We start from the raw sequence: 26,496 nt of genomic DNA, 5'->3' as shown, positions 1-26,496 counted from the left end.
TTGATTTTTTTTTTAAAATTCACATTTTATTAAAAACAGCGTGTTATAAATGGTTTACATTTTACAATAACCAATGGATGATTTTTTATACTGAAATGATAGTAATACAATCCTTCTTTTTGCATGTTTCTGCTAGTATTTAAGAGTTATCTCTGAAGACCGAGCTCCAGGTTTTTGAAGGTGGAAGGCCTCCTTGAAATTTACTGTGATTAGTAAATCACACAGATTTACTAATCTGTAAATCTGTCCACAATTTTTCTATGAGATTTAACACGTGACCCCTCCAAAATGTTATTACCTCAACCCAGCAGAAACAAGCAGGTGAATTTAAATAACCAAATTAATATTTTTTTGTCTGTCACAGTAAGTATAAACATTTTTTCAAAACCAACAGACTTTAAAAAAGTAACAATTATATAAATGAAGTATGAATATGAGCGAAAGCACCATGCTCACTGTGAAATATGGTGGAGCACCTGCACAGTGTTTCACTTGTTCCACATTTTGTTACATCCTTATTAATTGTACTCAATTAATACACACCAATTTTCCATTAAGAAAATGTGGAAAAAGTATTAAGTGTTTCAGAAGTCTAATAATTGTGCAGTGAATTTTAAAATCTATAAAAACAAAACAGAAAAACTACTTTTTCATAAAATCTAGTCAAATTAAAGCTTTTTTCTACCTTTTGTAATGTAAGATTAAACAATTTATTCTAAATCTTTGTACATGTTTTATGAATGTGACAGAAGTGGTAGATTTTCAAGTAAAAAAAAAAAAGTCAAAAGGTAGGACACAAAGTTACTGCCTCACTTAAACTTGGGAGTAAAACAACTGGTAATTGAATTAAAATAGCATGATATACATTTAGTTTCTTTATGTAGCACGTACATTAACGACAGAGTCAATATGGAAATAATTCTTTATATGGAAATATAACTTGGGTGTAATCTCTACCTGTCAACACGTGTAAATAATCAGCTTAATGGTTATTACACTCTCATAGAACAATTAGATATACATTCTGATCTAATGAATGAATCTCAGGCATCTTGAAATCTATTATTTATACCGGTATTATTTGCAAACCATTTTACAATTCATATCAGTCTTTCTGAAACAGCTCTAAAGTCATGTAAGATTAAATGCACAAATAAATGAAGCCAAGTTGTGTTCAAACAATACTTTTTTACTTCCACAGTAAAACCAAAATCACAGGTTTTGTTAAACAGCAACACATTTACCAAATACTAACTGCAAACACAGATAAATAGGTAAAAGGCAGTAAAAAAACAAGAGGCACACAAGGTAAAATGATTGTGCTCTATTTAAAATATATATATAAAAAACAGCAATAAAATAGATTTGTTCTACAAACTCTGGTCCATGTCTGCTTTGAGTTCAAGTTTGGCTTTGTGTGGTTTTTAGGGTGCAAATTACATTGTTAATCAACCACTGGTGGTGCTTAAAAAAAAAAGAAATTAAAATGAAAACAAAAATAAAACCAACCCAAGGTAGAGTTAAAGCTTTAAGGATATGAATTTCAGTTTGACCTCTTAATAGCTGCCAAGAGATTCAGTTTCGACTTTGCTTCTGTTATTTTGCTGCTTTAGTCGTCACATGTTTAGGTTAGTACCTTGTTTTGACTATTTTAACTCAGTGGGTTAGTTATTCAAGTTAGCCAGTGAAGCCTAAAATACATATATATATATATATATATATATAACACACATACACACACAACAAAGATTTTAATCTCAGGACACTGACTACAGGCAGCCCAAGCTCATTAACTGGGATTATTTCATAAAAATATGCTTTTAATCTTTATTATTATTACATAGTGGATCATTACCCTAAAACAGGTTGAAAAGGATGACATTATTTCACATCTACTAGAAAAAAGACAACTTTTCTTTGTACATCCTCACAGAAACCTGCGATGTTACCAACTAAAAAAAGTTTAGTACCTAAAGCTCGGTACCTGAATTTCATAATTCATGCTTCAGCTTTAAGGACATAAAGTTACTTTTTAAATGAAACTTTATGTCCAGCAAACAATTATTGTTAGTTTTTTGTCTTTATACACCTACTTAACAATGTATGACTTTTCCACATATTAAAGATTTAGGTTTTATGACACAAGCATTTCAGACTGAACAAGAGCAGCAGCAGCAAGACTCCATTCCCTTAACATGGCAAAATGTATTTAAAAATGTTAAATCAAATCTAAACATCTGCAGCAAATTCAATTCTGCTGAGGAAATGTTGACCTTCTGCTGATTTCTGTTGGCAAGACGTTCCAATCTTTATCCTCATTTTATGTGCGCAAATGAAATAAAGTGAGTAAACAGAATGGTAAAAATACCTTCGGACAATACTATTGATATTCAGACCATTGTATTGTGGTTCAACATGTAAAACTGCAGTCGGTGAATTAATCTCTGATCTTCACACTTGACTCATGTAGTGAGAGCCATTGTCGATCATCCAGTGCTCTGGAGCTTCTTCTTCAGCTTTCTGCATGGCTCCTCTTTGGATAACCTTTAAAGAGAAAAGATTAAATGTATTTTTAAGGTTCTGATAATGACAGGCAACAGTGCATTAGCAGAATATTTTCTGCTCAGTGGAAGACCTCTCTGTTTCCAAGTATAATAAGCTTTTTTCATCATAAACTTCAATCTATAAAAAAACTAATTACATTAAAAACTGGGAGGTAAAGGTGGAAGGGATTATTCGCTACAAAATAGGCTCACACATGAATGCCACATTTTCATTTTTACTAGTAAAAAGAAAGCTGTATTTTATTTTTTTCCCTTGTACTTTACATTTATGTCCTGATTTATCACATAAAACCCCAATAAAATACTAGGGATGCGCCGATCCACTTCTTTCATTACTGACACCGATATCTGAGTATATTTAGTATCGGCCGATACCGATCCGATACAGAAAAACTGCTGAATTGGCTTAAAACGTTTCTTTTATTAAACATTTAACAGTGTACTGATTTGCAAATTTATTTAATACTCTGCACTAGTAGAGCAAACTTAAATACATCAAATAGCTTCACAAGCTTGGCCAAACATGTAAAATCAACTTTCATTTCCCCAGTGCAGGAATATAACAGCCAATAAAGAAACTGACAAAAACAAACTTTGGTCAAACATTTAAAAAATAAACTAACAATCTTTTTTTAAAATGGTTTAGAAAGTGCAATTAGAAATTCTAAACACAATGTAAAATAAATTTTAAAAAGCATCACGTCGCTCAGAGCTCAAATCATAGAATTAGACTGAATAGATCTGCCGTTATGGATCAGGTACATTTTCACCGATAGCTGATCTAAAATCTTTTTCAATATCAGGATCAATACAGATAATATCAGATCAGTGCATCTCTATAAAGCACATTCAATTTTGTGACTATGATCTGGCAAAAATTTGAAAAACAGTTGAATACTCTTGCAGGTCGCTGCATTTTTATCTTAAAGTAGAATACTACTGCTGTGAAAAAACACAATCACAATTGGGTTTTCTTACTTGGTCGTGGTGTTTCTGATTCTGGAAGCTGGTTGATTCTCGAGTTGACATGTTTTTCAGCCTGACTGCTCCCTGTCTGTCCAGAGAGCGAGACCGTGGCGGTTTGAACTGACTGCGGCGGTGCCAGGACTTCAGCTGCTCATTCACCACCTGACGTGGGAGACCGTGGAAGCTGTAGTGCATGTTGTCCATCTGTGCTGGGGGGGTGAGTCTGATATCAGGAGGCACAGGCCTCTGTACTCTCTGGTGCGGAATAGCAGCTTTTCTGTAATAATATTCATATGTGTTGGGGGAGCAAGCCATTTGTTGCGGGATACGGAGCCGAGTCAGGTCCATGTCAGCGGGGTAGACCATTTCTTCATCGTAATACGGTCTCTGAACCACAGGACTCATTAGAGACCTGGGGTTGCGATGAAAGGTGGTGGGAGCGAGACCTTGAGGACCATAGCTGCCTTCTGGGCTGCAGAGAGGGGGTGTAGCCTGATACTGTCTGCGTGGATGAGAGGGGAACTCCTGACATGGGGAGTTGCTGTGAATAGAGAAGGAGCGTTCAGAGTTGCTGTCTTCAGAGCTAGCACAGCTGCTGTAGCTCATCGTAGGAGAATGAGCTTCTGGTAACATTATCTGGTATTCTGTCAGACGTCGCCTGGGACCTCTGGTACGGCCACGCTCCTTATAAAATGACGATTCAGGATTGGACACCCTGGGGAAAAACACGGAAACAGCTCTGATTCAGAGTGCATATGGCAAAAACAATGAAAATACACCAAAATATAAAATATATTAATGTTCTCGCCCCAAGAGGAACTTTAAACATGCAGTAATGGAGGTATGTCTGTGATGTGCCTACCTGAGGGAGAGCTGTCTGTGCACACGCATCTCTGGGGTGGAGGGGGTGCTGCTGGACTGGGTGCGGCCCAGTCTCATATGGGACAGTTGTTGAGGTAAGCAAGCCTCCAACGGTGGCAACAATTCAGATTTGGCTGGACTGCTGAACACAAAGTACAGATTTTCCTGTTAATATTGGGATGAACACTACAGGGCTTGTGGTTGGAGGATGATTCTGTTCTTAATGTCTCCATATGGATTCAAAGCAAGTTTGTTGGAGGCTCAATAAGAACTGTTGTCTTTTTTCCACTCCTTTTTGAGCTAAATGTATTCTTTGTATGTCTAAATACAGTATTATTACATAAAACATAAACTGATGAGTCAAACAATGTTCTTACTGTATGGATATTACTGTATATATTTCTGTGTGGAAGTATATATATTTTCTTTGTTCTTTTTTACCTATAATTTGCATTTATTTTCCTTTATGTGGCTCAAAATAAAGCAATAACCAACTGTAATAGTACTGTAACCACAAACATTAAAAACAAGAAATTAAAAACAATACACACCTTTGGGAAACAAAAGGGATTCCCTCAGAAAACTATTTTATTGAAATACATTACTTTTGTTTTCATTTCTAAAGCTTAAAAGTTTTGATCAGCTCCAGAAATTGTTAGGATAATGAAGCCTAAACATTTTTTTACAATGTGATGCGCTTTTACATAGCATCCACTTTTAGAGCTTTACAAACTTGCCTCAAACGTCTGTTTAATTTTCTAGTGCTTAACTCACTTTTTGCTGCCTACTATAATTTGTACACACACTTGTGGATTCCACAATCAAGACGTATGTACTGTTTATTTCCTGTTTCACTGGTCATAATGTTGTGCCTCTTTCTGTGTGTGTTGGCTTTTTGCACCTACAGATGGCAGTGTCGCACTTTCCAATAGCTTGACTTCTTCTACAAAGCAGCGTAAATCAGAGCATGTAGTAAAGGGAATTAGCTTTTAAACAGAAACTTTTGCTTTAACCAAGCATCAATATCAATCAATAGGTAATACGGTAGGTGTAATATTACAAATGATTTATAATCAGAAATAAAACTTGATTTTCAACCTTCTTATGAGAGGCAAAATGGCTCACTTAACCTAGACTTAAAAAAGCAGGACCATTGTCTGGTCTGGCTCACCTCTTTGTGCTGGAGGAACGCGACTTCTTGCTCTTCTGGTACGGCTGGTCAAGACTGGACTCCGACCATGGGGAGTGCTGGATGGGAGGGGGGTCGTATGCAGGGCTGGAGCTAAAACTCAACTTGGAGTCGATGCTGGGGCAGGGAGACTGACAGGGGTTAGACAGCGGCGACCGAGGAGCCGCTGATGAAGACATGTAGGAGCTGTTGACGCAGGAATGTGAGGACATGGTGAGCGGCCGGGGCGAATCCGTTTCCACTGGATAAGGAAGACCAGAGGATGGCTGCGAGGTCTGGCTTGTAACTTCTGGGAACAAATAAATAATTATGGTAAAGTATTTAGTATAAATGACTGCTGAGCAAAGATTATTTTGGAGCGTCTTCTATGAAATGCAACCAGGGAAGGAGTGGTTCACAAAATAGAAACCGAGTCTTTCAATGACAAAGATAACCTGAATAATTAGAAAAGCAGGTTTAAAATTATGATTTTATTTGAGGGAGAAGATTAATCAAAACAACTTGTCCTCCACAGGAAAAAAAGAAACAACAAAAAAAACCCCAAAACAAAACAAAAAACCCCCACAATGGTACCAGAGTGCTTTGGGAAAATAATCAGTGGACTGGACACATAAATCGAATGTTTTGGAAGATGGTGGTGGAGAGAGTGTGATGGTCCGGGAGGTCTCACTGATTCAGGAGTTGAAAAATTTACCATAAATGATAAAACCATGAAATCTTTTCTCCATCACAAAATCCTGCATGAAAACATCTAGCTAGTAGTGTCTATAAAAAGGAAACTGGGCCCAAAATTCCTCCACTGAGATGGAAGAGACTCATTGTCATTTATCAGAAATGTTGCCAGTTATCATTATGCAAAGCCAGTTATTAGTTTTAGAGTACAATTACTTTTCTTTGAAGAGCAGGTTAATTTTAACAGCAAATAATAGTTTTTTGTACTTGCTGGTTTTGTCTTTGAGATCATAATCTGAAACATTTAGGTGCAACAAAAAAAGTAAAAAACAGAAGAAAATTTGTAAGAGTGCAAATGTTTTTTGTTTTTTATTTACATCAGTGTATGTTTTATTGCTAATAACTCAAGCGCTAACATCCAAGCTTTTTGCTCCCACTGGAAAAATGAAACTAAACTTTTCCATTTGTACAAATCGGGACAGGTTAATTCTTACCTTCATCTTGCACCGCAGAATCAGATAAAGAGCTGTCATCAGATGTGCCAAGATCTGATAGAAAAAGGAAACAAAGAATATACATTCATATTAAAACAACTGAATCTAACCAAGTCTGAAGTTTTATCACTTTCAAAATCAGAGGGACTTTTGAAAGTCATAAAGGGATTTGTCATCGAACTGTCAGTCTGTGGCTTTTTGTGGTCATGAGTTTCTCACCTTGTTGTGTAACATTAAGACCAGGGAGTGGCGATGATCGGCCACGCTCCAGCCGCAGCTGAAAGGCCTTTTCTTGAAGCTTCTTAAGTTTCTTTTCTTCAGTTTTGCTGTGCAGTATCCGACTCTTCCTGACAGACTTGCTCAGGTGATCTTCCTCACAGAGCTTGCGGGCAGCTTCGTAAATCTTCATCTGAAGAGCCAAATCGGCATCCACCAGACTCAGTTCTGAACTCTGGAGATTAAACAACCAGAAATGTTGGGTTTCTGCGTCATGTAAAACCATAAATCTTAGACTCTGCCATCTGAAAATGCACCAGGTACCTCTGATCCCTGAGGAATGTTTTGCTCATCCAGTTTAAAAGCAGCGCCGATGCGTCTGCGAATCTGTGGAGGCTTCTCTCCTGGTAGCAGAGGGTAATCCTTTGGCAGCTGACCTGTCAGCTCCTACACAATAATAATAAAAAAAATCATTAGAATGCTCATTAATATCTTAATAACACTGAAATTTTCATTTTATAGGACAGACAGAGGATTTATTAGACAGTTAATCACAACAGTTTGTTCAAAATCACAGCCGTTAAATCCCGTGTTTAGTTTCTGTTGCACTCTTTTGAAGGGGTTTATCCAACATCCTCCACGGCGGTTATGAAACAATACACAAAAATCTGTATCAGATCCTTTCCAACATGTTCAGACAGACAGATTCAAAGACTTGGTTGCACAATTCTGCATGCAACCAAGCAGGGGATTTTGTTTCACAACTGCATACTTTTAAATTTCACTTTCTGACAGAATCGGTTTGCATATCCAGCAAGACGCAGATAAAACAATAAATACATTTTAGGGAAGTTAATTGTTTCAGAGACATCATTCTTACACAACCCCATTTATTGTGGTTTATGAATGTCCTTATTCTTTGTCACCAAGATGTGAGAGAGGGAGGTGTGACTCCCATTAGTTCATGTAAGCATGTCCCAACAGGACTGCCCAGCCCAAGTGTCAACGGGAAACAGCGACCCATTTTGGGATTCCACCTTTGAGCACCTGTGCGTGTGAAAACTACAACTGTTTCCCAATATGTCCAGCTTGGAAATTACATGCCAGTTTTTATTGAACCCTTCACTCAGCTGGCGCATAGACAAGGAAAGAGGAAGTTAAATGTGTGTGGAAAAAACAACAACCTCGAACTAGATTCAATTCTACAGAAATGCAAAGCTTTACCGTTTCCTCTCATCTCTTTAAAGATGTTATCTATGGATTTCCAACAAAAAATGACATTAAATATATTTAACTGCTGATTCTGCTTCATGTCCCTGGGTTGGTGACGCACAATAACCACGACGCTCAGCGAGCATTACAAAACTTTGTATGAGATGAACAACTTCTGAGAGATTTTGACTAATATCCCAAAACATTTGAGAAACACCTGAGTTGAAAGAGTTCAACCATACAGGCTTGAACCAGAGTTTGACTCTTATGACCCCAAGAGACGATGGATGCTGCTATGAATGACAAAAATGAAGCAGAGAAGATGCTAATCTTTAAAACCTTAACCAGTATTTTCCTTTATTTTTTTCCATTTTAGCCTCCATGTGTATTAAGCTCTTGAAAAATTAGTGAACGCCATTATCTGCTTGTAGTACTTTAAGTGTTTATGTTATTTGCCAGCAGAGTGGAGATGAAAGCAGTCTGATCTCAATCTGCTTTATCTTAGAGAAACAGCTTTGCACTTTCTGTCTGCTGAGCTACGGGAACTTTTTCTTCCAAGAAGGAAAAAAAAAAAAATGTCTTACTGTCAGGACAGATGAGGATGATAGGCCAGGGATTAAATTTCAGGATAATATGTTTCAACATTTTTCTTAATCAAAGATCTGCAATAACTCTAAAACCTTATAAGCTAGAAACATTTTCACACCAAAAAGGAAAAGATAAAATATACTAATAACTCGTCTTCTGGAGAATGTTTGGGCAATTCAATAAAAAAATATTTACAGTTGTTTTTCTTTCTTCCACTTTGCAAAGACAGATTGTTTGCTGGAGAAGTGTTTTCAAGGTTGAAACAAACAAAAACGAGGGTCACACCATGCGTATGACATGGTGTGAACATTTTATATGACCGCAAATGGTGCTAGGAGTGTCAGCACCCTTTACAAGCCAAACTGTGGCTTTTGCCCTTGCTAATAGAGAATAAAATGCTCTAAAAAAGTCTAAAAGACCAAAGTATACATGACCCTTGTCTAGTTTATTGTTAAAAAAATAACTGCTGTATACAAATAGTTTAGTTTATGGTTATTTCCATTGACAGGTTTTAGAACAAAGAAATAAACATCAAATTTGTACAAAAAAAGAACAAACACTTTCCTAATTAGTGCTCCAATTTTGTGGAAAACTAAGGAAAAATAAAACTAATTGGTGACGTGATTCCAAAACAGAAAGAAAAATACCTTCAATTTGACCAGTCTGTGTAAATTCTATGCAGATATTAATTTAAAAACAATGATAAATAATCTTTGCATTGCCTCTTTATTAAGAAAGTACATCTAACTTCTAATTTATTATATTAAGAGTCACTCCGGGGCGGCTGAGGACCCATAAGCAGCTAGAAATGCGCAGCTTTCAGTTCCCTGCTCGGGGTTGGACCAATATATCCCTCTAAAAGGAAACTTCCCAGGGCCAATTACAGGGAAACAGAAAGTCAGATTTTCTCTTTAAAGTCCAGTTTACCATGCTTTAACTTCTGTGCTATTGTCAAGTCTTATTTGAAAAAAGTAAGCAAACCTTTGTAGAAACAAACAGGTATCTCACTGAATATAAAAATACTAACTACAACCACTTCTGACCTGAAATTGTAGGGGGGGAAAAAAATCTTTTTTATGATATTCAAGATATTTTACAAGACAGAAAAATGGAGAATCTTTGTCACATGTCTGAAGCAACATTGTGAAAATTTGTGTTTCCACATAAGATCTCCTTGGAGCTTTTGTGAAACCAACTATGGTTAACAAGCAGTAAAATGAGTCAGAGGCACAAAACTGCCCCACCAATCTAAGCCTTCCTAAGCAGGCAATGAATCATCAACACGCTGACTGCGGATTGGGTCACTTAAATTAAATGTAATATCTTTAGTTTTGTCAAACAAAAACATTGCATATCATTTCAAACAAAATCAATCTTGAACGTTTGTTCTTAAAGAGTTCGTCTGAGATTGTGACTCACAGCCTCTCGGATGCAGAGCTTCTTCAGCTCCAGTATGCAAATCTCCAGCCGGTCTTGGAGCGCCTGGTGTTTCAGCTTCATGGCCCGCGTGTGTGTGGTCACATCTTTTGCATGCGTAGTTGGACTGTCGGAGCCTGTGCCATGCAACAAGAGAAACAAAACACGACTGAGTTTGAGATCAACAATCGTGATTGTGACTGTCCTAAAGTTCATTACGGAGTGAGTAGTTAATAATAAAGCTCACGGGGGGGTAGAACGTAATTAATAAATAACTCAGTAAAATCAAAACAAAACAGGAATTCAAACTAAAACATCAGAAAAACTTTATTAAACTTATTGTTGGTGTTAATGAGTTTGTAACCCCAGTACAGAGAACATTTTGTGAGCGTTGATGTGTTGACTCCTGGTCACAGACATGTTGTTTCAAGCATCATTTTAATTGTTGCTGAACTGCATTGCATTATCATGACAAGTCAGTGTGCAAACTGAACGCCTGCTCCATGCGCACAAAACATGAAAAGCATCCATTGTTTAAACAAAGCTATTTAATAAGTAAAGGAACAGTTCAAGAATTATTAAAGTGTTAGTGTGAAACTGGACTTCTCTGATTAATTTATATGAATACATTTATTTATATTTTTAATTGACGTCATGTTTGGAAATCATTTTTTTCTGTTGTCTGAGCAAATCTGGTATAAAAACAAGATAGTGAATCAATAAACATTTTGAGTGGAAAGCCTTTTGTTCATTTGGTGATTAGCCAACACAGCAGTTTGGAGAAGACATAACTCTTTAGGTGAAGAATAAACTCTTGGTGCATTCCTCATTAGTGACACCGAAACTGCACAATCAGTATCAGAATCTTTCTAATCACAGACAATGTTAGAGTGTGACTGGTGCCGTCTGTAGCCATGGCGACTGAATACATGAAGATTAGTCTCAGGCTGGGAGGGGCTATTAGCCACAATGCATTGAGTGCTGCATACTTTCAGAGATTACTCGAAAGAATCCCTGCAGGTACTGACAAACATCTGAGGTGCAACAGGAAGAGAACGTGACAGCACAACAATAGGCTAAAGATTCCCCCCATTTCCAGACACAATCCACTTTTCAATGTGGACTGACACGTTTTCATTGTGCAAAGCAGAAACCACGTGGCTCAATTAAAGCACGGGGAATGTCAGAGAGGACAACTTATCAGTAGACAGCGGTGGGTGCAGAGAGATAAGACAGAGAGCAAGTTTAAGTTTCATGCAAGTTCAGATAAGAAATGCTGACTGACTTATTTATGAGGACTGTAATTTAGTTAATATTTATTGATTCAATAAGCTTTGAATATGGATTTTATCGGCTGCTGGTAACAGTGTCATCTGTGTGGGCTGTGTGCAATCAATCCACCGAGGCTCTATGGAACAGGAAGAATGTGTTACTGGTGTGAAAAGAATGTATTCATGACAAGGGAATTACAACAAATATTCACATTTGTGTGCTGGTTTAACAATTTCTGCATATCTAATTTTATATTTTCCATTCAGAACCATTAGTATTGGGTTAGAAGTCCAAGAGATTGAGAGCGAAAGATTAATGATAAGATCTGTCAAGAAATATAAACCAACGTCAAAGATACATTTTTGACTTTACGTTTGAGTTTAACCAAATTTAAACTCATTTGCTTTACAAAAAAAGTAAACAAATTAAACTCAAATCCATTTAAGCACATATTCAGTGAGACTTGTATTGCAAAAAAATGTTTAAAACAGAAGTTTGAAATGTTGAAGAATAAACAAGACTTGTAAAATCAGACAGCAACTTAACCTTCCTAGAGTCAAAGGATGCATAAGAGTTATATGTTTGTAAGTGCTTATAAACCAAAGATAATCAATTTGATAATAAGAGGTCTAAATACATCTTTAAATTATGAATGCATCCATGTCAACAAGTTTAAAATGGTAAAAGAAAAGCTTTGTTTATCCACGATGAAATCAGTCTTTATCAAACATCAAATTCTGCTCACAAGCACACCATAATAAATAGAAATACAAAATGGACATAAATAACAAAATGCTTTTTTGCAGCTTGCTGCAACATGTCAATATTACCTAAATAAAGAAGTGTGTGTAATAAAATCAAATACAGCACTGACTGAGATTGCCTTAAGTGATGTAATTTGAGTCAGTTTGTTAGATCCAGGAACCAAAAGTTTCACAATGAGCAAATCTGCAGGTTATGTAGTTACATTTAAATATAGAGGGCTTGTCTGCACAGGCACTTTGTCAATTTTAACACAGGCTTTCATCTTTATTAGCTTTTATGGAAAACCACAAATCCTATTATTGCTTCGAAGGTAAAATAAGCAGCAGGTACTTCTGTGTGGATCATCTAGTCAGAAAAAGAGAAATGCTAAATCAGTATGGTCATTTAATCTAAATCAAGAGTCAGGACAGAAGCTAACCTGGTGCTCCTAGTCAGTTTTGAAATGGCTCTCTGAGTATACCAAACAACTTTTTTCATTCACAAAATTGACCATTTATACTTCACTTTAACTGTCTGTCTTACTAATTCAAACTCATTTGATTTAGACTGTAAATGAGAAAACCCCCACCATATCCAGTATAATGTTTTTGAATTCAGAGGAAGGCCCAGTCATGTTGAGGCCCAGCTGACGGCCTGGCCTGGACAAATAATGAGCTTGAGGAGAAAACATGGTTGGACAGCCTGTGTTATCTCAACCAAATACATTAAACTATGATTAATGATACAGGCCTCTTACTGCTAGTACAGAGCTGTCATCATAAAAAGCATTGCTTCACTCATCTGGTATGTCTTCTTTGCACGACCTGCTGAAGGTAGGTACAACGCATTTGTCATGTATAACAATTGTAACAAACAAGGTTTTCCTGAGCTTAATGTGAATTTTAACACTTTTTTAATGTCTCAGCACTAGTTTTTGCATTTCAAATCACTTAAAAGTTCGGCCTTCCTTATATGAGCCTCCTAAATTAAAAAGCAGTTCAGCAGCTTGTCTCATGTTTTTGTAGAGCTCTAATGCTGCATTAGCTTCGTCTTGGAAGTCAGAGCTTGGATATGGGATTGACGTCTCACTACTGTCAGGCTTGTCGTATTAGTAAGACGGATAGCTGCTGGGATTCATTAGATGTTTACCAGGCTAAAACAACAAGCCATATTTGTGAACACATTAGAATCACAATCAGAGGGTCTCTGGTCCGTTTGACACCAGAAGTGCTGGAAAAAGAAGCAAAAGGCAATGTTTGAAGCAAAGCCAAAAGACAACCAGCGTTTAAGAACCGATTTGGAAATTACATCCATGGACGGCTGTGGGTGTTGCTGGTAATATCAAATTAAATAGCAGGAAGATAAGAGACAGTGAGCCCATGTTATTGCAGAGATTTAAGACTTTCCATTAATTTCGAAGAGCTCTGTTTTACTGTCTTTTTTGCAGCTGATAATAACAACAATAATAATAATAATAATAAAGAAAAAAACAGTTAAGGACCAGAACAAGAGCTTGTATTGGTGGGAACACTAGTTTAACGCCAGTTCATAAACTGGAACTGGCGCTAAACTAGTTCCAGTTTATGAATAGAACTGGTTTGGTGAAAAAAAAATACAGGTGTGTTTAATGTGATATAAGATGTGCAAACAGTTCACTACAAGAATCTCGACAAAGCGTTCTTGCAGTAGCCATATTGAATCTGCAGAAGGAATTTTACTCTTGGGAGACGTTCTTTTTGGTTTTCCAACCAGAAACAGAAATTCATGTCATTAATGACATGACATCAATACTTAAGAACAACATTTTCATCAATTCAACATAAACTATTTTCTACCTGAATGAAGAATAATGCCGCTGTCCGTGTCGCTGATTTCTCCAGTGACTTCCATGTCAGCTGATCGACTACTTGTTACTGGTTTTCGATTGAAGCAAACGATAAGAGCCACACCATGCCCTGTGAAGTACAACACCAGCCAATGTTACATTAAACTTTAAAATAAACACAAAAAGGAAGGGTAGTTTGTGGAGTCTTTAGTATAAAAATCATGGTCAAATTGGTAATTATTGCTGACAAATGGAAACTGATTTTTATAAGTATAAAAATTATTAGAAATACTCCAGGTCACAGTAGTTAGTAGCACAGTTGCAAACAGCAGTAGTCGCAAACTTACAAAAGTTTCCCTTCATACAATCCCTTAAAGTGCGGGAGGGACTGAAGATTTCACTGGCTTTATGTAGCAACACAGCCCCCAACACATTTTTCTCTCACTCAACAAGGACAAATTTGGCTGTTTGCAAATATTTCTGATTGAGAATACACAATGGTCATGGTGTGGAAACCAAGGAGAAGCATTCACCACTCTGCAATTGGCATGTCTGTTACATGACTGCTGGCTGGTTACTGACCAGCTAATATCAACGTCATAGTGCTGGTTTGCATTTAAAAGAAAACCACTCCTAAATTTAGCTCTATATTTTATGTTTGGTATAATAAAAAAATGCATGATGTAAACTTATTTAGATTTTTGTGTTAATACAGTGCATTCCATAAACTCAAGTTGTTTTATTCAAAGTTATCATACCGTCAACGGGCTGCAAGAAATTTCTGAAGCATATTTTGCCAACAGAAGCCTAATTATCTGATAGAGAGACAATAGAGAGAGTTGACACAACACTGCAAATATTCACAAAATTGAAAAGATGAATAGTTTTCTTTCATAAATCAAACTGCTCGACAACAGACGAGCAGCCAAGACAAACATGAGCAAAATGTTCTTTCCCAATTACCTAATCTTGTGTTGCTTCAGTGATTCAGGTGTGACGTGCCTTATTGACCTCACAGACAGGTATAGTCAGCGTCTTCAAGAGGGTGAGTACATACACATGTCGCTCTGTCTAAGGTGTTTCCTGTGACTGCATGTTTGTTAACACTCTGATGATTGTTAGCTCAGTCCATGTAATAACTGGCCTGAGACATAAATCCATCTGATGTCAAAGAGAGGCCGACTGTGAGGCTTGTTGGTTTGATTATTAACCAGAAAAATGAAGGAATGTGATGGTGACGGCATTCCAGCACACAGGAGAGGGTCACTCCGGCCAACACCAGAAGGCTCCCTGCTGCCTTTGGATAGATAAGCTAATATACCGATGGTGCTGGCACATGATAACACGAGGAACATACAGATATTAGTAATATATCTCCCTTCTTAATTCAGGACATGACAAGCAGATGACAAACTGCCTCCACAAATCTCATGACTTTGAAAATCTTGCACCATCAAACCACACATAAGCTGCTTCCGTCATCGCAGAAATTAACGGAAATCACTAATATACAAAAGGTCGAAAGAAGAAAATTATCCAGATGATATTTTTGGAAAAGTTTGTAAGTATCCTGTTAAATTATTTAAACACAGATCCATATGAAATGATATTTCAGCACTCAGTTTAAACCTGCATCACTTAAACAGCTAAGCTGATTTTTCTAGAATACGAAGAGAAATACCACCTGAGAGGTCTTAACCTCTGAGCATTAGATGTTCGTCGTTTCTCATTGTCTGGTTCAAGCTGAGATAAACAGGTAATCGATTCATTTATTATGCTTTGAACAGGACTGAAGTTGCTTCTTGTAATTTACAAAAACTTAAACAACTGAAGCAGTGAAAAGCCCTGAACGTTCAGTATTGTGATGTCTGAAGAACGCAAGGTGTTTGAGAAACGATTTTTCTGATATGGCTAGACAAAAGAATATTTCTGAAGCATAAAATATAAGCATAAATATTCATTAACTCTATAGTTTTCAAATATTGGTACAGTTATGTGACGTACACCCCTTTTTAAAAAAAATTAAAACACACCATATTACACTATCATAAATAAGAAAGCAGATGAAAGCAGATGTTTCTCAGGCACTTCCAGCTAAAAAACAGTAAGACATGTACTTACTCTGTGGGAAATGAAAGAAAAACAGCCAAAATCAAAGAGGTGAAATAATCCTCCTGAGAATCCGTGACTTGAATGTTAAGAAAAATGTGAGCGGTGTGGAGTCTGGACAGGAATGAGCGACTCGCCCACAGAGCGCGCTGCTTTCTGGAGAGGAGTGGCTGCATTCAGAGGGCTGAGCGCTTTAAACACGGTGTCGGGTAACTCAACTCCACTGGCAGAGTCTGAAACTGTGTCAACAACAATGACCAACACACTGAGGAATTAGACCTAGCATTACCCTCCTATCAGCACAATAACACACGAGTGGCAACTTGATCAAAACTGTTTTCCTTCACATTCGCTACGGCTCTAATGAAACCAAGCAGTTTACTAACTAAAAATAAAGTAACAAGCAAATAAATCTATTAGCTGATCATCAGAAAGGCAAAACAAATGGTGCAGCTCAAGAAATACTTTCTCATTTTTAATATGTTGTGACCAATGTTTGATATTCCCACCCATGCTTAGTCTATTTTGACGATTCTAACAAGTCATCCGTCTTTAGCAGTAATGCTCACAGTTTCCTGTGACAACTTGTTTATAGGCTCAGATTTCAGAGAAAGATTGAAAAGTGTCTTTAAGAGACGACTAAAGACAAACTTTCTTTAATCCAGTGCTTCCCAAACTTTTCAGCTTCCGATCCCCAAATAGCAATGTAGCGTGTGACTGACTAGTAATGCTTGTGTATACTAAAATTTGCCATCAATTAAACATTAGTATAATAAAAATAAAACCCACGCCAAATACCATTAACTTGCTTTGTCAATTTTTAAGCATGTTTTTGTCTCTTCTAATATAAAATATTATAAAAATGCTTTAATCATGGTCCTTTTATATGTTGTTTACTTCAATTTCCAAAAAGAAGCTCCACAGTTCCTGATTTGGGCTCCCCAACCCCTTTTCAGGAACCACTGCTTTAATTAATGGTTATAAAAAGATTTTATGACTTTAGAAGCTATTTTACTGGTTTTCTGATAATTACCATTCTAGCTTGTTTTCTAACTTCAGTGATTCAGGCATGCAATAAAGTAATTTTGACTACTGCCACCTCCTGGTTGTGGAATACAGGATTCCTGTAAGTTTCAGTAAAACAAAGTTAAGAGTTCACAAACCTTTATAAGAGATTTCAGACATATTTGAATTATGAAATAAACTCAATAAAAACATAATTTACATTACAGCACACAGTTAATCACAAAAGTATTTGTCTTCTGGTGATTTTAGATTTACAATAATTTTAAATCAACCAAGAAGAAAGAAGAAGAATCAATTAAAAAAACTTTTGTTTTGACATTTCAGAAAATAAAATTATTTATGTTCTTCTCAATAATCAGTGGTAAAATAGTTATTGAAGTTTCAACAATCGAACATTTGGCCTGTTTCTTCTGGTAATTTCTTCTTGCTACATCTTTGAAGCTGGAAAGCCTCTTTGTCATCACCCTAATCTGTAACCTCTTCAATAGATTCAAGTTGGGACTCTAACTTGGCGACTTCAAAATGTTATTTCTTCCACTCACAAGCCACGTGTTGGTAAAATTAAACAATTACTTTGAACCTAAATCTGAAAGGTCTTGAGGTTGGTTCATTTTGGAGTTTACAGTGTTTAACATATTTCAAATTGTTTAATAATGTAGATGAATTAAATAATTTAGGTGGGTCAGTTTTTTATTCAAGGGTTTAAGTTTAAGTAAGCTTCTTTAACAATTACCAACAAACTAGAAATATATATAAATATACTTACTCCAGGTGAGGTAGGCAGAACATTTTGATTTTAATAGTTTGAACATAAAATATACCAGTTTCAGAACCAGAATTATTTTGTGGTTTTGTAGGAAATGCAACATTTTATTTACTGTTGTCTTCACAACTTGTAGTCAATGGAAAAAACAACAAATGAACAAATATAGAAATCATACATTTCAATATAAAAAAATCTAGACATATTTAAGTTTTTTTAATACCCTGTTAACAGTACTTTAAAAAAATCTGTAATTAACTCGTAACTCTTGATATGAGTGTCGCCACTTAAACATTCCCACTTGACGACCTGCTTTCAGAACAATCCAGAGGATGTTTTGTGGCCTGTCATGTAGAAACACATGGAGAAGCAAATGGCAGCGAGAAGTCCACATGATTTAAGAAGACTTGCAGCACCTGTTCCGCTCCTGCATGGCTTAAATTCATTCTGAATCTACACATTCATTTTGGCTTTCCAGGAATGTTGGGTCTCAGACATGTAGCAAAAGGTCCGGCGATTCCCAGACATTGGAGAGACAGATCTCAAATGACACGGCACCCAGGAAGCAGCGGCTTTAGAGGTTGTAGTTTTAGGTTAGCAACATTTATTACATTCAGCCTTGACGGCACGAACACAACTGGACACATGAAAAACACTGGGCCTCTTATTGTTCTGGCAGGCCAAACCTTGAGAAGTTGAAGGAAGGTAATTTCCGTGCAGAAATCTTTATCGGATGATTCATGTTTGTTGCCTGGCTTCCGTTCGGAAAACAAAAGCAGAACTGCCATTTCTGTTAAAACAGCCTATTAAATAAAGACTTCCTTATTTAAGTAATACTGATAAAACAAAACAATTGAAAACTGATATTTGTGAAAAACGTAAGTATGTTCACAGGATTTACAACAAAGGTGAAGACTACAAAAATACAAATAAACTTCTTGATGACAGGAAGGGACTATTTTAGAACAACTTGGGTTGGGTTGAGAGAAGGCAGCAGGGAAAAAATAATCTTTTTCATCCCAAACAGAAGCAGCATATTGCATAAACATGCCGTAATCCAAACAGTCTGATAACCCCAACTGAGGGAAGTGCTGTCATAGTAATGAGTAATGACCTATTCTGGCCATGGGAAACTACAGTCAGGGTTTTACGAACACAAATATGTCTGTGGGCGACATTTTCTAAAACGCTACTTTAACACAACTTCCACCAGGGCCGTGGAGGTAACCAGTTGCTGGATGTGGTGGGTTGTTTATATAAACTACAAGTCCCTGAGAGACAGCTTTGTGTCGGCTACACAGCAGCTGGCAAAACAAATTCTTTAAATACTCTTGAGTCCTTTTTTAAGTTCATGGTTACATGTGGTGACAGACAATCACACTCAGAGCCACTGCCTTCCTTCTCAGCTTTTCTCCTGTAATTAACTTCTTGTTTATGAGAATCCGATGATGATGTGAAAACAAACTAAAGCCCCCCCAGGTGTGTCGTGTAAATCCACACTGCAAAAGCTTTGGGCTTAACATGTGAACATTATTGAATGTGAACGTGGAGAAATGAGTAATTTAAGGTTTTTGATGCAATATATGTAAACTCGGTTTTGGAATATGCCTTAACCATACCTCTAATTACCCTCCAGTTTATTTATACCCATGCATCACTTGTTAGCTGCATTCCTTCAACCCCACCCTCCCATATGCTCAGTAGGGAATCTCTTCATCCCTCGTCTCTTCCTCCATTTTATCTCATTTTCCTCATTTATCTCTCCAAATTTCCCTGCCTTAATCTTCTCTTTTATTCACTCAGATGCCCTAAATCTCCGTCTTTGTTCTACGTTTCATGAAATTGACTGGAAGTATGAAACTATACACTACCCAAAAAGAGTCTCCTTCTCCCAATCCTCCACCAGATGACCCTGCATCACATCCAGTTCACTTCAGCTGCATCCTGTAAATAATCTTTTTTTTTTTTTTTAAATATGTAACTAACTTTGTTGTAGCTTGGTCCTTCTAGTAAAGTTTCTATAGAAATGTTAAAAACTTAGATAAAAAAAATTATTGAACATTCAAAACATGAATTCAAAACAAAGTAAATATGACATTTTAAGTTTATTGTGGAGTTTGGCATTGTGAATTTTTAAAAATATATATATTTTATGAAGTGCAAATTAATTTGATCAAAAATTAGAGCATGAAAACAACAAACCTCACATATGATCAAGATGGGAGTTGTAGAAAAATAGTTCTTATAATATTTTTACTCATGTATGCCTGCCATCATTCCACGTCCCAAGAGCCAGTTTCTGCAACCGAGGATCGGACCGCCAGGGTCCCCTCCCTTGGCCGCCACCCATCACACAGTGCACCCGACCCCTTTGGCCCCTCCCACGGGTGGTGGGCCCATGGGAGGGGGGGCCCATGTTTCCTCTTCGGGCTGAGCCCGGCCGGGCTCCATGGGTAAAAGCCCGGCCACCAGACGCTCGCCATCGTGCCCCCCCTCCAGGCCTGGCTCCAGAGTGGGGCCCCGGTGACCCGCGTCCGGGCGAGGGAACACCAAGTCCAAGGTTTTCCTTCATCATTGGGGTCTTCGGGCTGCACTTTGTCTGGTCCCTCACCTAGGACCTGTCTGCCTTGGGTGACCCTACCAGGGGCATGAAGCCCCAGACAGCATAGCTCCTAGGATCATTGGGGCACTCAAACCCCTCCACCACGATAAGGTGGCAGCCCATGGAGGTCCCACCCTCATCTATGGTCATGAGCTTTGGGTCATGACCGAAAGAACGAGATCGCGGATACAAGCGGCCGAAATGGGTTTTCTCCGTAGGGTGGCTGGGCTTTCCCTTAGAGATAGAGTGAGAAGCTCAGTCATCCGGGAGGGACTCAGAGTAGAGCCGCTGCTCCTTCACATCGAGAGGAGCCAGTTGAGGTGGCTTGGGCATCTGGTCAGGATGCCTCCTGGACGCCTCCCTGGTGAGGTGTTCCAGGCACGTCCCACCGGGAGGAGGCCCCGGGGAAGACCCAGGACACGCTGGAGAGACTATGTCTCTCGGCTGGCCTGGGAACGCCTCGGGATTCCCCCGGAAGAGCTGGAAGAAGTGGCCGGGGAGAGGGAAGTCTGGGCCTCCCTTCTGAAGCTGCTACCCCCGCGACCCGACCTCGGATAAGCGGAAGAAGATGGATGGATGGATGGATGGATGCCTGCCATCACTGGCTGAAGAAATTAATGACATCAACTATAACAACTTCCACACTGTAATAAACCTTATTTTTTATTTATTTCCAGTTCAATTTTGCTATATTTCATATACTGGGCTTTGGTTTATTTATTCTTCTCATGCTTTTCAGGAACCCTAACATACCTTCACATACTTTAAGCTTCAGTTTACAGTGTTGTGGTGTGCAATAAATACCAAATTTGCATGGCAAAAAAGTAAATCTGAAATTAAACGGTTAAAATTTTGGAGAAGATTTAGACAATCCAAAAATGTCATAATTGTCAGCTTTAATTATGCTGTTTTTGTGGTCATTTGGAGCTTAAAAACATATTGAAACATGTTTGAATAACTGCAGATGCCTTCAGTGGCTTTTGTTAGCATTTTCTAGGCTTGATGATCACAAGCCTAGGAAATTTACTAAATTAGTAAATAGGACCATGACCTAAAGAAGACTTGAACCTTGTGATAAAGACCAGAAGCTCTTAAAAAAATGTTTTTCTGTTACAACAAAGACATATTTTGTCTTCCATGCAGAATTTATTTCAACCAGTAATTAATTTTTCATGTTTCCTAGGTCTCAGAAACATCTGTAACGTCTTCACAAACCCTCAATATCCTCAAACTTGGTACTATGACAATTTATGTTAACCTGATGCAAAAGGTGAACACTCAATTATTCACCTCTAAACCAATCAATCACTCATGCGTGTTTTGGCAACACTCGTATCTGTGGCTGCCGAGGAAACCCTACTAGAGGAATGCAAGTCTGAACCGAGTGGGGATACTCAGCGTGGGTTTTTAATGACCGTCCCACTGGCAGGACTGTGAAGCTGAGGGGGTTAAGCCACTTGCCCCCAGGTCAGAGCTCAGGAATGCATAAACTGCAGAGACATTTCATCGCACAGAAATCACAAGCTAACTAATGAGAGTGCTGCGGGGTGGAAAGGCTTTTCGCTGACTGAAGCTACAGCTACGTTCATACAGGAATCAATGCTGCAAATATTTGGATCACTCGAATAAAACTTGGTGTTAATTTACCTTTCACTAATTTCTTTTTTGGGATTGAGATCTCCCTTTACTGCCTGTCACAGTTGTGAAGTCTGGTTTATTTGCATAGCAAATTTCTGCCACAAGCAATTCACAATGCTTGATATGATGCACTTGAATTTTTATGACACAAATTTGCAAGAAGTTGTGTTAAACCTTTTGAAAACGTGATTTTCAAACCTCAGCAGCTTGTGTTTTAACTGCCTTGACCTTTTTTGTTTCTGTCTAGTCAAAGAGGATGTTGCAAGCTTATAACTTCTCTGTCCACTCTATCTTTACACTGTTCTACTTCTCCTCTTCTGCTTTGTGGACAAATAAGAGATGAAGCCCAGAATTACAAGTAGAGCAAGAGTAAATAAACAGAAAGAAGTGGCGACTGGGACCCTTTCATGGTAGTTTGACTTCATGTACACAGTAAGATGGTTAAAGCCATCACAGTAAAAATAAAGCTCAAACTCTTTAAATTATCTGGTTTATTATATGGCATTTTAAGGGCATACATATGTACATGTCAAACTTTTCTATATCTTTGGTGTTCTCTTTGCTTAATAAATAATTACCTCTATGGTATCTAGTTTTCTACCCATGAGGTTAGATTTAAATAAATGTTTAACCTGGTGAATACTGAATCATTTACACATTAAAGGAAAAATTCAACCCTCAGTTTCTGGAGACTAATTACAAAAAACTATGATAAAACCTGGACTTTTCCCCTGACATTAAAACAACTGAAGCGAAGCCAAGCAAAGCTTTGCAACTTCTGTATCAAAGAGAAAGCATTTAGGAGTGCAGCAGAGGAAAGGGATGTTATGTTCTGACTAATTCACAGTTTAATCTAGTTTCTTTATACTTCCTGTTTGCCTGACTACCAGTGGATGAAAGTTCAATGCTCTTTACAAAAGTCTATGACTCTTTACCAAAGTGCTCCAGTGGCTAGCAGCTGAATTAATCCCACACAGTGTCCTGATGCTGGAGCTGCTTCAAGCATTAAGCATACAGAGGTGAATGAATCTTCCATCAACGCAGACTGAGCACGCAGAGGGTAGCGTCACATTATGTGGTGTTGATATTGGGTCAACACCAATACCAACAAGTGGGAAGGTGAAGCTAGAGTACTACTTGGTCACCATAATGTATGTTTATATACTGTCGTGACTTTCAGTATGCAACAATGTGATGGGGTATAAATTCAAAAGTTTATAAACCTCAAAACGAACATTGACAACTACATACAGCAACATAAAACACATCACTTGATGCAAGTATCCTAAAAAAACTTTTCAAAGTGACTTTTTAAATGTATATTTGAACCATTTTACTAAAGGGATAAGTAGTGTAAATACATTTCACTACAGACTTAGCTCTGCTTAGTTTTGCCTTTCATTGAAACAAGACATACTCATATTCTAAATGTTACAAGACACTAAAAAGTATTTCTCTATAAAACAATCTTTTTAAATATATTTACAGTGGAGATAAACTGTAATGTTTATCAGCTTTGCACACCACCTGTATCTACAACACTGCAAACCAGAGGAATTATGTTTTTAAACTTCCAACTTATCAAATTGTTTTTGTTGAGCACCCGCTATAACCCTCAAAGCACAGAGTATTAGCATAATCATAGAAACCCTGAATGTACATCATGTAATCAGTCAGCAGCATTAAGTTGCTGTTGGGCCGCAGCTTTGAAGGAGTTTCTGAAAGTTTACTACCCCTCTAACATCGATCATCTCTTTTAAGTAACCACCACTCATGGAAAACTTTATGGTTTTAAATGGGCGTCTTTAACAAACAACAGAAATAAAAAAAAACACAAAACGACAGAGAAGATTTTTCTCCTCTTACCTCTCCGGTCAGTTAGCTTGCTAGCATCGTGCCCCAGCTACATCCATACAGTCAGCGCTCCATCGGCTGCTCGCATCCTCCCAGATTTAACCTGGAAGTTTCTTCTTTACGCCGACTACAAAAGTGATGAAAACCCCGCCAAGTTTCTGTGTCAGGTTAAAATTTCTAATTACTATGACAAAACCCGAACATTAAGATAAATTTAGTCCCCCAAACGCAGCCGTTGTTGAATAAGATACTCCACGAGCTCAGTAAAGTAAAGCAATGTAGTGTTGCCTTCACGTACGGTCGAAAACGAGCATGAATCAACCAGCATTCACCAAGGTAACCGCCTAATTTGTGCAGAGTTATTTTGACGAGAAAAAACGGGATTATTGAGTACAACAAATGGTTACAAATAAGAAGGAAATAAAATACATACAACACGTATACTCTAAAAAAATAAAAAAATTAGAAACCATCCTATTTAAGTATTTCTGTTTCTACGCTGAAGTATGCTGTTACTTAGTTACAGTCACGGTGTGAAAAACAAACACAACGTAAGTTATTGTGAGTTAATTAACTAATCACCCTATAGGGTTTAGTAATCTTACACATCTGCACCAGCGGTCAAGAAATTGTGGGCTTTTTGTGTGCTTGAACGCCCCATCGGTGTGTGAACAGTTTACCCCAGAGAGCAAAAAGTGACTCAAAGTAATACACGATCAAATAGATTCAAAGTAATACATTTGATTCTCATAGTCTGGATTTTAACCTTTGAGGACTTGATATTTAAATCGTAATTTAGAGAGACACGATTATTATATAGAGTCTCAAATGTTGAATTCGAGACACACAGTCAAAATAATTCATAGATTAAAAGTGATAATTTTAGACTTTGAAATTCAAAATCAGATTATTAAGAATTTCTTGAAAACTCTGAGTTCATACCATGTAAAATGTGATTTGTAATGCAGAATGACCGATTGAATGACACTAAAAATCTCTAGATTAAACTCTTAAATGACACTAATGTTCAACATTATAAGACTGACAGCGAATGATATTTCCACTTGATGTGATATTCTTACATGATGCATTGATGAAATCAATGAAACGCCCCTAAACTCAAACCTCTCATGCGTCGGAACTGTAGTTTTAAACCCATCCACTAGAGGACAGCAGAGCATTACATGAGACTCGGGACCAATTAATATAGAAGAACATGCACTGTATCGCAGCAGTATGAACTGAGATTTGTAAAAAAAAAAAAAAAAAAACAACAAAACCAAAACCCTCAATTTTACATTATGTGAATGACAGTGACATTGGATAGTGTGTATACTGTATGTTTATTGGTATGTCTTACAGAAAATTATACTGTAAACATGTTTAACATCAATTCGGTAAAACATGTGGTGTCTTGTTAATGTGTTAATACAGAAGGTTTTACTTTTCAATAGCGAATAACTTGCTAACACTTTAGCAAAAAAAAAAAAAAAGAAGTCATTCTTAAGCTAATTTAACATTTACACAACATGCTTTAGAGTCAGTAATTGATAAAAAATAATTATAAAATAATTAGAAGCTATGCAAGATCAAAAGGTGGAAATTGTCTTGCTTTTCTTTCATCCAATCTTTTATTTTTGTTGTTTTTTTTCACATTAAAGTAAACATCCGAGTGTGGGTAGGATAGGAAAAAAACCTCTTACAATGTGTGAAAATTGTGTACACCACAAACAAATCAATCTGAAATAAAAATAAAGATGCATGTGAGTTATATTTTAAAATACTCCTTAGAAATAGATTATCTATTTTACAAAAATGTCCTTGTCACACCAGGGCTGTAAGTATTGAGCAGTCACTCTTAGCATATTCTGTGCCTTGCTCAAGTGCACCACAGACATAGCCAAGCGTTATGTAGCATGACTCATATTTTTCCTTACAGTTAGGGGAGTAAAGCAGACCACCTCTCTGGTCCCCACCATCTGAGCCACTTTCTGGCCTTGTTTTTCTTTTTTAAGCTTCAGCTACGTTTGCACAGATCAAATGTCGCTCATGCAGGCTTGAGCTGAAGTTGTAAGGAACTAGGAAACCACATCAAGTTGTTTCATTTATTGGCTGCACCGTTGGCATGATCGCAGCATGAATGCGCTGCATCTTTGTGGTTTAACTGTGAGAAATGAATGCATGGTGCCACAGATAGAATTGAGGGCAGCTATGCTTGGAGCCGGGCGACGTTGCAGAAGAATCTTAACAACGAGGCTGACATTTTCTGTGGATTAACTAAACTTTTTAAAGTCACTTTTAGAGTTTTTCCTTTTCATGAAAATGACTGCTGATAGTGCAATTTTAAAACTATCAACGCTAGACTGTGTCAGATCCTCTTTGGCACACTGAACTTGCCGTCTGTCAATAGGCAGTTACAAATATGAGTGAACAAACATCACATTCGAGGATCCACAAGGCTCTTTTCTGGGGTCACTTTTATTCT

At 37.4% G+C, this 26,496-nt stretch overlaps 1 protein-coding gene across 3 annotated transcripts; it reads right to left on the bottom strand.

Moving 5' to 3' along the window:
• Nucleotides 1–1,168: 1,168 nt before the first annotated feature.
• inavab (innate immunity activator b) lies at nucleotides 1,169–24,280 on the bottom strand. Of its 3 annotated transcripts, none has more exons than XM_028004186.1 (10): nucleotides 24,024–24,280; nucleotides 14,030–14,149; nucleotides 10,182–10,315; nucleotides 7,287–7,409; nucleotides 6,966–7,197; nucleotides 6,747–6,800; nucleotides 5,563–5,869; nucleotides 4,393–4,533; nucleotides 3,543–4,245; nucleotides 1,169–2,544 (listed from the first exon to the last, which is right to left on the bottom strand). In XM_028004186.1, the coding sequence occupies exons 2-10, from the start codon at nucleotides 14,082–14,084 to the stop codon at nucleotides 2,452–2,454; spliced, it is 1,842 nt and encodes a 613-aa protein (XP_027859987.1). In that variant the 5' UTR covers nucleotides 14,085–14,149; nucleotides 24,024–24,280; the 3' UTR covers nucleotides 1,169–2,451. The 3 variants fall into 3 exon arrangements, with proteins under 3 accessions (XP_027859987.1, XP_027859988.1, XP_027859986.1); XM_028004187.1 differs by lacking the exon at nucleotides 24,024–24,280 and adding an exon at nucleotides 16,141–16,286 and having other exon boundaries at nucleotides 4,393–4,530; XM_028004185.1 differs by lacking the exon at nucleotides 24,024–24,280 and adding an exon at nucleotides 16,141–16,285.
• Nucleotides 24,281–26,496: the final 2,216 nt, after the last annotated feature.

Source organism: Xiphophorus couchianus, chromosome 20, assembly GCF_001444195.1.
Source record: "Xiphophorus couchianus chromosome 20, X_couchianus-1.0, whole genome shotgun sequence".
NCBI classification, from domain to species: Eukaryota; Metazoa; Chordata; class Actinopteri; order Cyprinodontiformes; family Poeciliidae; genus Xiphophorus; species Xiphophorus couchianus.
The sequence above is the reverse complement of the archived record's forward strand: the minus strand, read 5'-3'. Positions and strand labels throughout refer to the sequence as shown.